The sequence below is a fragment of the Falco cherrug genome, chromosome Z (genome assembly GCF_023634085.1).
Source record: "Falco cherrug isolate bFalChe1 chromosome Z, bFalChe1.pri, whole genome shotgun sequence".
NCBI lineage: Eukaryota > Metazoa > Chordata > Aves > Falconiformes > Falconidae > Falco > Falco cherrug.
The window spans coordinates 69,383,650-69,398,440 of NC_073720.1; the positions used below are offsets into that span (position 1 = coordinate 69,383,650).

The following is a 14,791-nucleotide window of genomic DNA, read 5'->3' on the forward strand; positions in this document are numbered from 1 at the left end:
ATGCTGCATCAGACAAATGAGCTCAGGTTAAAATTTTGGCTTTCATTTTCCCTTATACCACTCTTAATAGTTAGCCTGAACAATGGTACATTTGAAAGGAGCTACTCTGGCGCATTAATGTCAGGAATGATGGCCACTGCTAAACAGCTTGTCTTGCAGCACAGCTCTTGGTACCATAATGAAACAGATTGTTCTGCAGTAGCTGTATCTGATTCAGCTGTCTTGCCCTGGATGTTAAGAATTGCAATTCTGACATTAAGATTGCAATTAAAAATTGCTTAAAAGTGAGATACTGGATGCCCTGCTGAGGGGGTTAGTGCAGCTAGTACAAGCAGGTACAGCCTGCCACGCTCGGGACATAGCAGGCTTACTGCACATGAAATCAAATCATTGTGTGATTTCTCTGTTCCAGCTCTGTGAGTCTGTCTCCTGTCCAAATCAGGGTCAGCTGTAGCTCCGTTGTCATTGCTAGTCTTTTATTGAGTCTGCCTGGGAAACACCACTGATGGAGATTCATACATTTCCCACTCCTGTGACTCTTAGAAGTTTTACTGCTGCCTAATTGGAGACTTCTCTGATGCGGTTAAAACACATGGTTTTTTACTTTCTGTCTCCCCTAGACTTTGAAAGTGGACAATTTATATCCTCTTTGTGGCAACCTTTTCCGTGTTTGAAGCCTACTGTCATGGCTTCCCTCCATCATCTCCACTCTGAAGCTTTTAGGATTTCTTAGCAGGTCACACAGCTTTGATCACTTGTCCATACCACTCTCCACTGAATTCTCCTATCAACTGTCTGGCACCTTTTGCTAGAGCAGTGCCCAGAGCTGAAGGCTTTAGGCAGATGGTTCCAGCTTTGGAGTTTGCTGGTTCCTCGGGACTGGGAAAGAGCAGAAGGCTGGCACGCACTGAAAAGCATGAAATATAGGAGCTGAGCACGCTAAGTAGGATTTCCTGCCCCCAAACTTCTTGGTCAGGTTACAAACCCATCTCCCATCTGACCTTCATGTAGTCTAAATTCCTCCCTGCTCTGACTGGGTGCAGCACAGCCTGTGAGATGTGCATGCCTGTTTACAGGGCAATGAGACAAGGTCTGGTTCTTAGCTACCCCTCCTTTCCTGGGGTGACACTGTCATGCTGCCTGGCTGTGGTTCCCTGGATGAGCTGAGGGGATCTCATTGGTGTCAAAGACACTCCAATTCCCTCTGCTTCTACCTGTGATGTGACACCCATCCCTTTGTGCTCTGTTTTACCCACACCAGATACTTTTTATGATCTAATTCGCTCAGATGCCTTATTCTGTTTTTTTTTCTTTTTTTTTTTTTTTGTGTTTGTGTTTTATTTACTTATTTATTTTATTTCCTCCCCCACCTTGTGTTCATTTTCTGCTCTTTGAGCAAGAGAAATTGGCTCATAGATGAGACTGAAATTGCCAGAAAAACAATATGCCAGGGTGTGTGCTGGACAGGTCAGCTCTTAACAGTATGTGGAGCCACATCCAAGAGCTGGTATTTCCAGGAGATAAGGTGCCCATCAATCTTCTTTTAGACCTTCCTCAGGATTTAAAGAAATAACTTCCTGATCTGTATGCCCTCCAGCTCCTGGCACAATCCAAGGCACAATGCCAAGGATGTCAAAGCCACCAAAGATATCAAAGACTGTAAAAGGCAGAATAAAGTGCTGCCAGTGTCTTGAGTTTCCAGACTATTAGGACTGACCTGGCTGCTGTGACTCTTTCACAAATACTGTGCACCAGAGGAGGAAATGCTCTCAGTTGGACCGGTATTAGGCTCCCATATGTCTGGGTTTCCTCAAACAGGTTTCGCTTTTTTTATGTGGTTATTTTTTCCAAGAACAAGAGAAATTAATCCAGAATTCACAAGTTTCATGCACAGTGTAGGCAAATCTGTAATCCTAGTGTAAGTGGGATGCAACAGGGCAAGCAGGAACATGCTGGCCTATGGTGAAGCACATGTTCAGTCAGTTGGACATGCATATGCCTATTTGTTTTGTCTAATACTTCCTGGAGAGTAGCAAATATGCCACAGCATAACTTTCCCAAGACTGCTTCTGAGTGCTGCAGACCTTCCTAGAGTTCACAACCCTTTTAGGAGCTCACACCTTCAGTCAGGAGCTAGGATCTTTGCAGTCAGGTTTCATGGATGAGTGATGAAAAGTTAACTTTTCATAAACAACCTCATAGAAGAGTCAGACCTAAAGCACAGCAAAGTCCCTTCAGTGCTGCTGCATCGTATTTCTGAAGACAAGTGGTAGACCTGGATTATCCATCTTTAACTGTTCTTCAGAGGTCTCCTAAGCATTTCCATGTTCATGTCTGGTAAACATGAAAGGGCTGAGTAGGCTATGCTTGAGGGTATCAAAGTACTACAGTGGTTTTCTGGGCATCTTTTCAGGTGCCAGGAAGGAATCCCACCTGCTGTCAGCACTGGGCTGAGAATTGCTACAGCTTTACTGTTTTATCTTATATCAGACCCATGTTGCAGCCATGACCTCGCTTTCTCTGCCTCCTTCTGCTGTATTCTGGACCTTGGGCAAGAGATGAGAATCTTTTTACATTTGAGACCAGCTTGTATGATGGCTCCTCTGCTCTGTAGTTGAGGTTCTCCACACGATCAGATCTGTGTCTCAGGGTTGTCCATGTTGTGTCCTTCCTCATTCAGCTCAGAGCTGAGCACCCAGAAATGCCAGTTGTGAGAGGCTTCAGGGGATCATTTAAAACTACCTGTATGACCTTGCTTATCTCTTGCAGTTGCATTAACCTGCTTAGAGAGGCAGAGGAGCTGCTGCTTCTGTTTATGCTAGCAATGAGGAACTATGAAGCAAATGGATGCATTTTACTGTATTTGACATAAACCACTGCATGTTCTTTCATGAGATAGTGCTCCCCATGCTAGGGCTGCACAGCTTAATGGGCAGAAGCTGTCTAGCAAAGACTGTCCGTCCTGAAAAAGCGTGTGCTGATTGCCTACTGCAAAGTGGTAAGCAGAGATCTGAGTGGGGCTTGCAGGGATCTCTATCCTACTCCAGGACCCTTTGGCAGCTTCAGAAAAAAGTCTCCTTAATGTTCCTTGTTGGAAGAGGTGGCAGTGACAACCACAAGGTCCCAGGACTTTGTCTTTGAGAGCTGGGTGAGGGGAGGATAGTGCTAACCACATTTTTTGCATCAGCTGTATGGTTAGAAACACACATGCTAGTACAATCTGCACTGTCTCCCTCCATCCCAGTTCCCCCTCCCCCCACAGGGAGGCTTGTGATATTGGGAATTAGGGAATTAGGTCAGGATGATGGGGAGGGAAGGCAGGAGGCTGATTCTTGGATTGCAAAGGCTACCTTCCTCCTTTCTCCAGGATGCAAAGGCTTCTGTGCCATGCTGACAGAGGGCTGATGGTCCATTCACCAGTTCCTTGTCAGTTCAGCATCAGTCTCTGTGCTGATGGCACAGAGCCCTGAGTTGCAAGTGGGGGGAGATCTTCTACCTCCCTGATCAGAAGAAAGGACCCAGACCTCAGCTCCAGCTGCCTCTCAAGGTGGGGATGTGCTGCCATGGGCACTGCCCCGTGTGCACGGATGGTCTGCGTGCCCTTGCTGTGGGCATCCTGGCTCCTTGCTGTCCCACAAGCAGGTGAAGTGAGCTGGGGATCCCTGAGCTGTGGTTACAAGCCTCACCTGGTGCTGCACACCCAGGGTTTTCAGGACCTTGAGCTCTGCCTATGCTGACTCACCCTGCTCAGGCATGAATGTGCAAGGGGAGACTCGTTGTACACTGGGGGCCCTCCAGTGCAGGGAGAAAGCTAACCCCATTAGTCTTAAAAAAACACCCAGGGAAAGTATATTCTTAAGGGACTGTGCAAAACATATAATTTTGGGGCTTTATAAAATGTACAAATATGGTATTTTTTTTGAGGTGATAGCGCAAGTTTTTGCAGTGAAAAAACAGTCCTGTCGTGCTGGCAAAATGTTCTGTATTTTCCCACACCTTCTCCCCTCCATCCCTTATACCAGTTTCTATTTGCACAGTTATAAAAATGGTTGCCCCTCCAAACAGCAGTTTTTATGGAATGGGGAAGAAATGTGTTGTCATTGCTCCCTGTCAGAAGAACAGATGGGAGAGCTGAACCTGGAAGACAAACTTCAGGTTTATTGGGTTGAAAGTGCACATCGCATGGGCATACATCTTGGTACGTTGCCAGTGGCATTTTTAGGGCAGTAAAAGATACACATGGCTGAGATCCAGAGGCCTTAGAATCACAGAACAGTTGAAGTTGAAACTCGTATCTTGATGTCCTGCTCAAAGCAGGGTCAACTAGGGGAGGTTGCCCAGGACCATGTCTGGTCAGGTTTTAAGTATGTCCAGGGATGGAGACTCCACAACCTCTTTTGGCAGCCTATGCCAGTGTTTGACTAACATCACAGAAAAAAAGTGTTTCTGTGTGTTTAAATGGAGTTTTCTGTATTTCAGTTTGTGCCCATTGCTTCTTGTCTGTTGCTGGGCACCACTGAGGAGAGTCTTGCCCTGTCTTCTTTACCCTCGAGACCTCCTGAGGTGCTGGTACATATTGATAAGATCCTCTTGAGTCTGCTGTTCTCTAGGGGAACAGTCCCAGCTCTCTCAGCTTCTTTTCATATGAGAGATAGTCCCAGTCCCTTTAACATCTTCATGCACCTAGACTGGACCACTACATCCATGTCTTTTGTACCAGGGAGCCCAGAACTGGACACAGCACTCCAGGTGTGTCTCACTAGTAGTAAACTACTTCTGAGTAGAGGGGAAGGATCACTTCCCCTAGCCTGGTGGCAACACTCCTCCTTATGCATCCCCAGAGGCCATTGGCTTTCTTTGCTCCAAAGGCACATTGCTGGCAGCTTATGGTCAGTTGCTGTCCACCTGGAAACACAGGTTGTTTTCTGCAAAGTTGCTTTCCAGACAGTTGGCACCCAGCATATGGAGTTATTCCTCCATAGGTACACGACTTGGCTCTTTCCCTTGTTGAAGTTCATGAGGTTCCAGTGGGCGCATTTCTCCAGCCTGTCGAGGTCCCTCTGGTTGGCAGCACAACCTTCTGATGTATCAGCCACTCCTTCCCATTTTGTGTCATCCGCAGATTTTTTGAGGGTATACTCTGCCCCATCATCCAGATCATTAATGAAAAAGTTAAGCAGCACTGACCTCGGTGTCCACTCCTGGGGCACACCACTGGAGACTGGCCTCCAGATAGACTTCGTGCTGCTGATCACAAGCCTTTGAGTCCAGGGGTTCAGCCAGTTTACAGTCTACCCCAGGGTCTGCTTATCTAGTCTGTACTTCATCTGTTTGTCTATGAGGCTGTTATGGGAGACAGTGTCAAAAGCCTTGCTAATGCTGAGGTAAGCTACATCCAAGTCTTCCTAGTCTTGGACTTCCCATAGGTCTCAGGGGCCCTAAATACCTTAAGGACCATCTTAGCAGTTGTGGTGGATTGGTCCCGGCAGGGTGCCAGATGCCCACCACAGCTGCTGTATCGCTCCCCTCCTCAGAGCACAGGGGAGAGAAAATATAACAAAAAGCTCGTGGGTTGAGATAGGGACAGGGAGGTCACTCAGCAATTGCCATCACAGGCAAAACAGACTTGACTTGAGGAAATCAGTTTAATTTGTTACCAATCAAATCAGAATAGGATAATGAGAAATAACACTTTGCCCCCACACCTCCCTTCTTCCTGAGCTTAACTTTACTTATGATTTTCTCTACCTCTTGCCTCCCTTAATGGCATAGGGGGACGGGGAATGGGGGCTGCGGTCAGTTCATCACGTGTTGTCTATGCTGCTCCTTCCTCCTCAGGGGGAGGCTCCTCACGCTCTGCCCCTGCTCCAGCATGGGGTCCCTCCCACGGGAGACAGTTCTCCACCAACTTCTCCAATGTGAGTCCTCCCCATGGGCTGCAGTTCTTCACAAACAGCTCCAGCATGGGTCCGTCCCACAGGGTGCAGTCACTCAGACACAGACTGCTCCAACCTGGGTCCACCATGGGGCCACAGGTCCTGCCAGCAACCTGCTCCAGCCTGGGCTCCTCTCTCCATGGGGCCACAGGCCCTGCCAGGAGCTTCTCCAGCACAGGCTGCCCATGGGTCACAGCACTGCTAACCTCTATGGGCTGAGGGGCACAGCCTCACCATGGGCTTGACCACAGGCGGCAGGGGAATCTGGAGGCACCTCCTGCCCCTCCTTCTGCAATGGCCTGGGTGCCTGCAGGGCTGCTGCGCTCACATAGACTCTCTCCAGCTGCTGTTCTGCCACCGCTTTTTCCCCCTTCTTAAATACACCATCTCAGAGGTGCTATCACCATTGCTGATGGACTTGACCTTGGTCAGCAGCAGGTGCGTCTCAGAGCTGGCTGGCTTTGGCTCTGTCAGACATGGGGACACCTTCTAGCAGCTTCTCACAGAAGCCACCCTTGTAGCCCTGTGCTACGAAAACCTTGCCATACAAACTCAATGCAGCAGTAAAGGCTGAGGTGAAAAAGACATTCAATGCCATAGCCTTTGCAGAGTCCTTTCTCATCAAGTCCCCATTCCCATTCCTCAGCAGGCTCACATTTTCCCTAGTTGTCCTTTTACTGCTGTGGTACTTGTAGGAACATTTCTTGTTGCCTTCCACATCCCTTGTCAGATGCAGCTCCAGGTAGGCTTTAGCTTTCCTAAGCCTAAACCTGCATGTTTGGGCAGTGGTCACCTTTTGCCTGGTGTCCCTGCCTGTTGTTCTGCACTATGGATGGCAGCAAAGGAGAGGAGACTGGAAGGAAACCTAATGACTGTGATTGGCAAAATCTGAAAACAGAGAAGAGGGAAGTGAACATTTAAAAGTGGGAAAGAAGGACCATGCAGAGAACACTGCAAAGCCCCTTGGCAAATCTTGCCACGCCAGCATGGGCCTGGGGAGGTAGTGGATGTCCAGGGCTCTGTCTGGCATTGTGAGCAGCAGGGGAGCAGATGTAGCCCTGCTACTGTCAAGATCTCCTCATCCAGCTCCCTTTTCCTCTGGAAGCGGGACGCTGTGTGTCCAGGTCCAGAAGGTTCTGCAGTGTGGTGGGGCCTTGAATGGGAGGAGGTAGGTGGAAAGTACAGCCAGAGCCTCAGCAGCTTTGGAAGAACTAAATAAAGTTACTCATACACCAGGGTCTTCTGCTTGCCATGGAAAGATGGGGGAGAGGGGGATCCCATGGAGGTGCCTCTGCCTCCTGCTTTAGGTATGGTTTTGCAGATAGCTCCCTGTGGCCTGTGGGATTGGCTCTGATGCTGCTTGCAGTCCACTGCTGCCCCTGCCCCCAGCAGTGAGGAAACCTGCCTCCTAATGTTGGGGTGGCAGGATGGGCCACGGAAAGGTTGAGGCAAACGTGGAAATGTGTCAGTGTGACATGGCTTGAATGGACTAAGTTGATGTGAGATTAGCTGGAGTGGAACATGGGAGTCATGTCGGAGCTCAAAGGCTGTTATGTAGAAGGTGGCAGCTGCTTTGCAGGACTCACCCAGCACGGGAGAGGATTCAAGGTGGGCTTGCCTCCAAGAGGGAATGGCAGGAAATGCTGCTGATGACCTAAGTGGCCACTGCTGCTCACTGCCAGGAAACTGCTTCTGTTCTGTGAGGAAGCTGTTGAATAGCTGACAATCTTGCAGGGGTGGAGAATAAAAGAGGAAAGAGCAGTTACCTCTGGCTGGTACAGGAGGGCAGTGGATAACCTTACATTGCTCTTCTGAAGCAGGCACTCAGGAGCCGCTCAAGTACAGACCTGTAGTGAAGTGTTTTGCCCAGCCCAGCTCTTCCCAGCTTCTTTATCTGGGCTGCTGCTTGGCTCGCTGTGTGTCTCACTGCAGCTGTGTTTGGAAGTGGCATTTGGCACTTTGGCACCGTAGATGTGTATGGCACTTTGAGCCACACCACAGCTCCTTCTGGGGGTGGGAGATATATCAGAAACTGGCATCTCCTTGCACTTGTAAGCCAGGGAGACCCTTGTCTCCTACACAACATTTGCAGAGCTGGCTTCTCTGCCACCTGTGCAGGGAGGCAAGCCCAGCTTTTTGCCAGCTGCACCAGAACAGGTTCCTTGAGCCCTGGATGGGAGATACTGTGAAAATCATGCTTCCTTTCTTTGTCTGGTCATGAGTGTTTTTCACCCAGCTCTGCCTTTGTTGTGGTGCTTTCTTCTGTACTTGTTGAGAGGAAGGAGTGGGATGCCTCTCTACTCTCTGGTCAGTCCCCCTGCTCCACCTTCAGCCCTGGAGAGTGGACACAGCACTCAGATTGTCTCTCCTGGGAACATATGACATTGCATCTAGGAGAACAGAGTGGTAGTCAAGATGGTTGAAGTACCAGATGAGGTGTGATTAAACCAACTCCTTCCTTCCAGGAAGACAGAGGGAGGAGGGGGAGGAGAAGTGACTGGAAAACCTGCTATTTTAGGAAAAAACAAGGAAGAGACTTGTAGCTATAGACTGAGGCCACTTCTGTCCTGCCATGCAAACACAGGAGCTGAGCAGAGAGGCTGGGCCAGGACTGCTGATGGAAACGGGGGTACCAGTGACCTGTGACTGGTTCCTGCATTGTTCTGGCAGCAGTGGAAGGGCAGATCTGGGCAAATCACATGAAGGCAGACTGCAGTGGGGACCTGCTGGGGGGATAAATGTTTCTGTAGTCCTTTTAGTACCTATACACCCACCCATGCAGTTGGTATTAAGCCTGTATTTATACATAACACAGCATTTGGTGCATTGAGAGCTCTGATGGAGAATGGTGACCTCTTTTCTCTACAACGATCTTCTTGTATGCACCATAGCTTCCACTGTCTAATAGCTGAGATCTGTCAGAGCCCTGGCCAGGCTGTTCTTGTTAATAGCCAGCTGGAAGATCTCATCTCTTGCTGAGGAACCACATCTTGTCTACTGCATGGCTTGTAGCAGGCAGATTGTACACACAGGGCCTTATTTTACTTAGTGAAGATGTGAGCTTTTTCATTTGTAAGGTTTCAGTATGGTTTGGTGGCACCATGCCCTAGGTTTTCTCCAATTCAGCCTCCTGTTCAGAGCAGGACTATTATGAACATTTGAATAAGGAGAATATGTCTTTATCTAATGAAGTCTTGAAAGGATTTCCAGGGATGGAGACATATCACCACTTGAGCAACTTCCAGTGCAGAACACTCCTCCACACTCCTTCCAAACAAGTTTTTCTTCATGTCCACATGTCTGCTTTATTTGGGTTCAGCATCTCCCACTGTGCCAGATGCAGTCTGCTGATGCTGCACCTGTTCAGGCTGTTTTTTGCCATATTTTATTTAAAAAGCTTTTTCTTTTAATGTTGAGCTTTCTGCTGTGGCTGCAATTATGTCAGGAGGGACACTGTTCTGCTAGGATTGTCTTTTCCATTTTTATGATATTCCCAGTTATATATTGCCCTGCTGTCCAGGCTGTAGGTGCTTTGAAGTCCATTCCTGTGACAGCTGAACCTTAATTCTACAAACTGAAATAGGAGAGAGCTTGTTTCCTAAGCACTATCCAAACTTGGGCATTTAATTCCTTTTATTTCCTTTATTCCTTATTCAGAGTTACAATTTCACAGGTACTCTGCATGGGATGTTAGTATCTTGCTGTGTGTTCCTGCTCTCTGGTGCTGCAATAGTGAATATATTCTGTGTACTTGGTGACTCCTTTCTCCAGAGGAGCCTCGAACCTCCAGACCACACACTCTGTCCCACCTCAAGCGCAGTTTAGCTAGAAGTTCCTTTGAGCCAGGCAGTTAATTTCCTTTTGGAAAGATAACGTTCCTGCTGTAAGAAGGAACTGCTGCATCCAGACAGTACAGTGATTTCCCCGCCTCCACCGTGATGCGAGTAAACCTAACCACTAAAGCTGTAATGAGTGTGAAGGTGTTTGAGAATGCTGCACATCTTGGGCTGTTTGGGGAGCTAGTTAGCTCCATAAAACCTCAGCTTTCTTTCTGTCTGTGAATATCCCTTCTTCCAAGATTATTTTCCCAGGATCACTGCTTTCTTTTCCAAATAACTTGTGTGTCTTTGTTTTTGTTCAGCATCAGAGCCCTCACTGTATCAGAGATCCTTTGCACCTAATGTTTTCTGCACAAGAAATCTAATCAGCTAAGAATATGGAGAAATGTGGGTAAAACGTGCCAAGGTAAAAGCAGGCAACAAAAATGACTGTGAAAGCAACCGGTGATCTGCCAGGACTGATTTTTTACAGGCATATGTATTTGTCCAAGGTGGGGTTTGGTCTGAGCTGTGCCAGTAGATTGGGAGGAGGTGGGGAGTAGGCCAGGACTTGTGTCCTAGCACTATTCACAGCCCAAATCTTCCAGTGTGACATGAGCTTTGCAGATCTTTGTGTTGATGGATGCTTGTAAAGCTCCAGTTCAACTGCCCAGGATCAAGCAATACAGACTCCTGGCATTTAATAGTCATCCCAGGAGGATACCATCTTGTGCCAGCAGCAAGGACATTTTGGTTTAGAATTGCTTAGACCTCTGCTTGTTGGGTGATGATGCACTTGGGCTCCTGCCATTGAGTGCGTGCTTCCCTTCAAACACTTACCCTTGTGAATGAGCTAAGTCTTGCTGTAACACAAAAGGGGGAACTCTCTCAAACTGGAATATCTTTGATCCAGCAGCACTGATAATACCATTCATGAAATGCACATTCAGCAGATCAATATGGGGCAAACCAAGCCCTCTCCCAGTCTTTGCCTATATTGATTGTGTGGGGCTCTTTTTCACCCATAACCTTCTTGCCTGATGTACATTTCTTTTCCTTTGGGCAGTAGGATCTTCTCACCATCTCTGCCATGTCCCTTTTACTGTCTAGGTTTTGTGGATGGAGCAGGAGTTCATAGTCTGAATTGCCTTTTCTGTCCAACACCGGTAGTTTCCTATTTGAAATTAGTTGCATCAGTTCCATCAAGCTTCACTGCTCTCTGTGGGAAAGGATTCTTGTGGTTAGCATGCTTTATGTATCTCATTTAAACACCATTTAAAATGCTGTCTCTCAGAGGGCTGTAGTGCAGTTATAAACCAGACATGCAGAATGTCATTGTCAATGGGGAAAAAAACAAGAGGTGACTGTAATGATTACTATGATCTCTCAAACCTCTTTTTTTCCCTTCATGTGAGCAAAATTTAGACTAGCTTTTGGTCCTAAACCACCCGAGGGCCAAATGAAGCCTGCATCCAGACTGACTTGTTCACTCGCCATCTTTCAGGCTTTCCTCACCCAGAATATATCTTTCATGCTTCCTGAGTTCTGAGCTACCAGGATTCAATTCCTCTTAACGTTGCTGCCATGTGGCCCAGCCCCCAATGATAGCGATTGCTGGTGCATGCACAGGCCAGCTGGCTGGTGGAGGAGAGGGTTGTCTTTTCTCCCCTGCACTCTCTCCATCAGAGATGTGCAACAGGTGCAGAGGCAGGTCATGCCAAAGGGGTGAAGACCAGCAGAGAAAAATGTGGCTGCTGCTTTCTGGCTGAGGGTTGGTGCAAGGACCCCAAATGGGGGCGGAGGGGGGGGTGAGCTTGTTCTGGAGAGAGGGGAGTGGGGGTCTGCAAGCCATGATGGGATAGCTGATTCTTACGTCATGGGGTATTTGTTGTGTTTCTCCCCTTGCAGATGTCGTGGCACCCACAGTACCGCAGCTCCAAGTTCCGCCACGTGTATGGCAAAGCTGCCAGCAAGGACAAGTGCTATGACTGCGTGCCCATCACCCGCAACGTCCATGACAACCACTTCTGTGCCGTGAACCCCCACTTCATTGCAGTGGTGACTGAGTGTGCGGGTGGGGGGGCCTTCCTCGTCATTCCCATCCACCAGGTGAGCTCCACTGAGGCGAGCTGGCTTTTGAGAGCACATCAAGAGGTTGGAGGAGGGGTTTTCTAGGAGGCTAGACTGCACAGACAGTATTCAGTTAATACTGTTGCCCAAATTGCAAAATGATGGAAGGGCCGCAGATGCCTTGACAGATGATTCCCGAGATGTGTGTACTTAACATTGCTCCTTACAGTTTTTTGGCACCTTCCTTCATTTCAGATCTCATTTGCCTTTCTTGTATAATCAGCAGGAACTGTGCTGTTCAGATGTTTGTCTCCTAGGACAAATTGCAAATAAAAAAGCAGTTAGTAGATACAGAGGGCAAAAACTGAAAGTTGCTTTAGTGGCATGGCTTTAGCTGTGACCAGAGGGGCATGTGGTATGTTTTGCACTATCTTTTCCTTTGTGAAAGAATGGAGGCATGATTATCAGGCTATGAAGCTCTTAAGCTTCAAGCAGTGATGCTGGAAAAACTTCCCTTTCAGAAACAAATCTCATGTTTGTGGGTTTTGATGACTTAGGGATCTGATGAGAGGGAGGATCTGGCCATCTGATGTTTATTGCTTCAGAACAATTAGGCATGCCCTAATGTGGATTAACTTCTATATGAAATTATGAACTCTCTAGAATCAGGACAGAACAGATGAAAGGTAAAAGTTCAGCCTTTAATTAAAAGTTAATTGATAGTGTTATTGCAATGCCACTTTTTCAATGTATATTTGCTAAGGATGAAAGCGAACTGGCTATGCTTGAAGAACCTACACAGTTCCCGGCCCTTTTAGACTTTGTTTATTCAGCTCCTCACTGCTGGTGCTGTTCAGAGACAGTCGTTCTAAAGTTAACCACTACCCTGTTTTCCTTGACTGAGTCAGTTCTGCCCCCTCGACCATGATCTGTTGAGGCTGAATAACTTGTCTTTATCACAGAGTTGCATCTATAAGCAGGCAGCTGGTGACTGTGGGATGTGGGCTGGGTGGGACCCAGCTCTCAAAAGTGTGGGCAAAATGAGCTGAAGGTGTTTGCACTGCTTACTATTAATTCTTCTGTCTTCTCACCTTTCTCAGCTTGGCTAGTTTTTAGTAGCAATTCTTCCATTCTTAAGATCTGCTCAGATACTCCACCCAGATCTGAAATGCTGCCAGCAGAAGTGAAAGGCATGGTAGAATTAGAAAATACAGAAAAGGATAATTAAAGTACATCAATGAAAATGTGAAATTGCATTCATGTGAAGAAAGACTTCAATCAGTTTGGGAAAAAAAGACAAATAAATGAGATATATAAAACTGCGAAGAGGCTGGGGAAGAAGCATAAGGAGACATTCTCCTTGATTTGTGTGGTGAAGGGGATCCTGGAGACCAAGGAGCAGACTGTTAGCAGCAGATGTGAATGCTTCTGCAGTTCAGATGTGGAGCTCACTGCTCTGGATGCTGATAAGCCCAGAAGAATTAAGGGGTTCAAAACAGGACAACTTTGCTAGAGTTGGAGAGGAGCTGGTTTACAGTGTTCAGATGTAGGTCCCCTAGTTCAGGAAATCCCTTGAGGATTGACCTTTGGTGATGGATCAGGGAAAGGATATGTACGTGCTGCACTTCATACAGCTGTTCTCTGAATACCTGTTCCTTACTGATGCTGGGTGGGGGAGAGCAGCCTTAGTCACCCACAGAAAGAGGATCCCTGACTCTGGGGGCTGTGATACCAGTTACTTTTTTTCATGAGACGCTTGCAAACTGGTGCCACCTGGTAAAAAGCAGCAGCTTTTGGCTTGTGCTTGTGTTGGTGGTATTTGTGGCTGCCACCTCCTCCTGTGGTGGTGACCCATGGCAAACAGTGTACTGGGCTATAGCTATGCCCCTGGCTGCCAGGCCACCAAAGGCAGCCTGGTCTGGAGACATGTGCCTGAGACAGTATTGTCCTCTCATGATGTACAGCTGATCTGAGGTTACTTTTGACTGGATTCACAGATAGCAGATACATCAGAAGCATGCCACAATGTGGAGGAAATGCCCAAGAGCCAGGATGTCATGTTTAGCCAAAGTTGGAGATGGCAGCCAGGAGAGGGAGGGATGCACTTCTTGGGGAGGATGAACAACCTGCTCAGGGAGCTGCTTTTGTCCCTTCAGTGCCTTTTTGAGTTAGTTCTGCATGTGCTGCTGGAGGGACTGCCTGCTCCTCCTGGAGGATGTGCTCAAACACAGGCTCAACCTCACTCTGTTTAACTGTGCCTCCTTGCTTGTTTGTTGTGCTCCTCTCCTGCTGAGTCATGGACACCAAGCTCTCTCATCTCTCCTTGAATAAATACCACTTCTTGCCTTGTGCATCATTCTTCCTCTCTGAAAGCCTGGGGGTGAGGCAGAGGTTATTTAGGGAAAGAGCTCTTTGCCATAGATACCCTCCTTTCAGCAGGCCTTTGCATTCAGCCTGAAGAGGAATTAGTTGAATGTTTGCTACCACTTGGAGAATGGTCTTCAGTTGCACAGGGTGTGTCAGTTAGGTCCTCCTGAAGATGTGCCATTGAAGTCAGCTGGGTGAAATGGCAGTACATCTCACCAGGGAGGGAAGTGGCTTTGGCCACAGGGGCCGCCTGGTGCCTGTAACAGACAGAAAGCCGTTATAAATCCTGCAAGTCAGACAAGGCATGGCCTCAGCGACTGTAACTGGGAGATAAGATGCTTTCCCACAGTGTGACCTGGGTGTAGATTGGTGTCTGACACAGATGTGTTGGGGAGATGCATGAACTGCATGCCAAGGAAGGATCTTGACTCAGAAGGACAATTTTTTAGCATTCCTTTGAAAGACGAAGACCTGCCTTTTTGCTTCACCAGTGACCAGACTTGGTTGGCACTGCATCTGTCTGTTCCTTTGCAGTATAAATTAAAGGGATAGCAAAATGAGAACAAAGTCCTGAGAGACCGTGAGATATTTGTATCCAAG

The 14,791-nt window shown here is 47.7% G+C and overlaps 1 protein-coding gene across 1 annotated transcript in view; it reads left to right on the top strand.

The window, feature by feature from the left end:
* CORO2A (coronin 2A) overlaps positions 1–14,791 on the top strand; it is a 62,312-nt gene that overhangs the window by 28,299 nt on the left and 19,222 nt on the right. Inside the window, exon 2 of the mRNA XM_055699652.1 lies at positions 11,663–11,863. Within this exon, the coding sequence (XP_055555627.1) occupies positions 11,663–11,863 (201 nt within the window). The remainder of the gene's footprint in view (positions 1–11,662; positions 11,864–14,791) is intronic.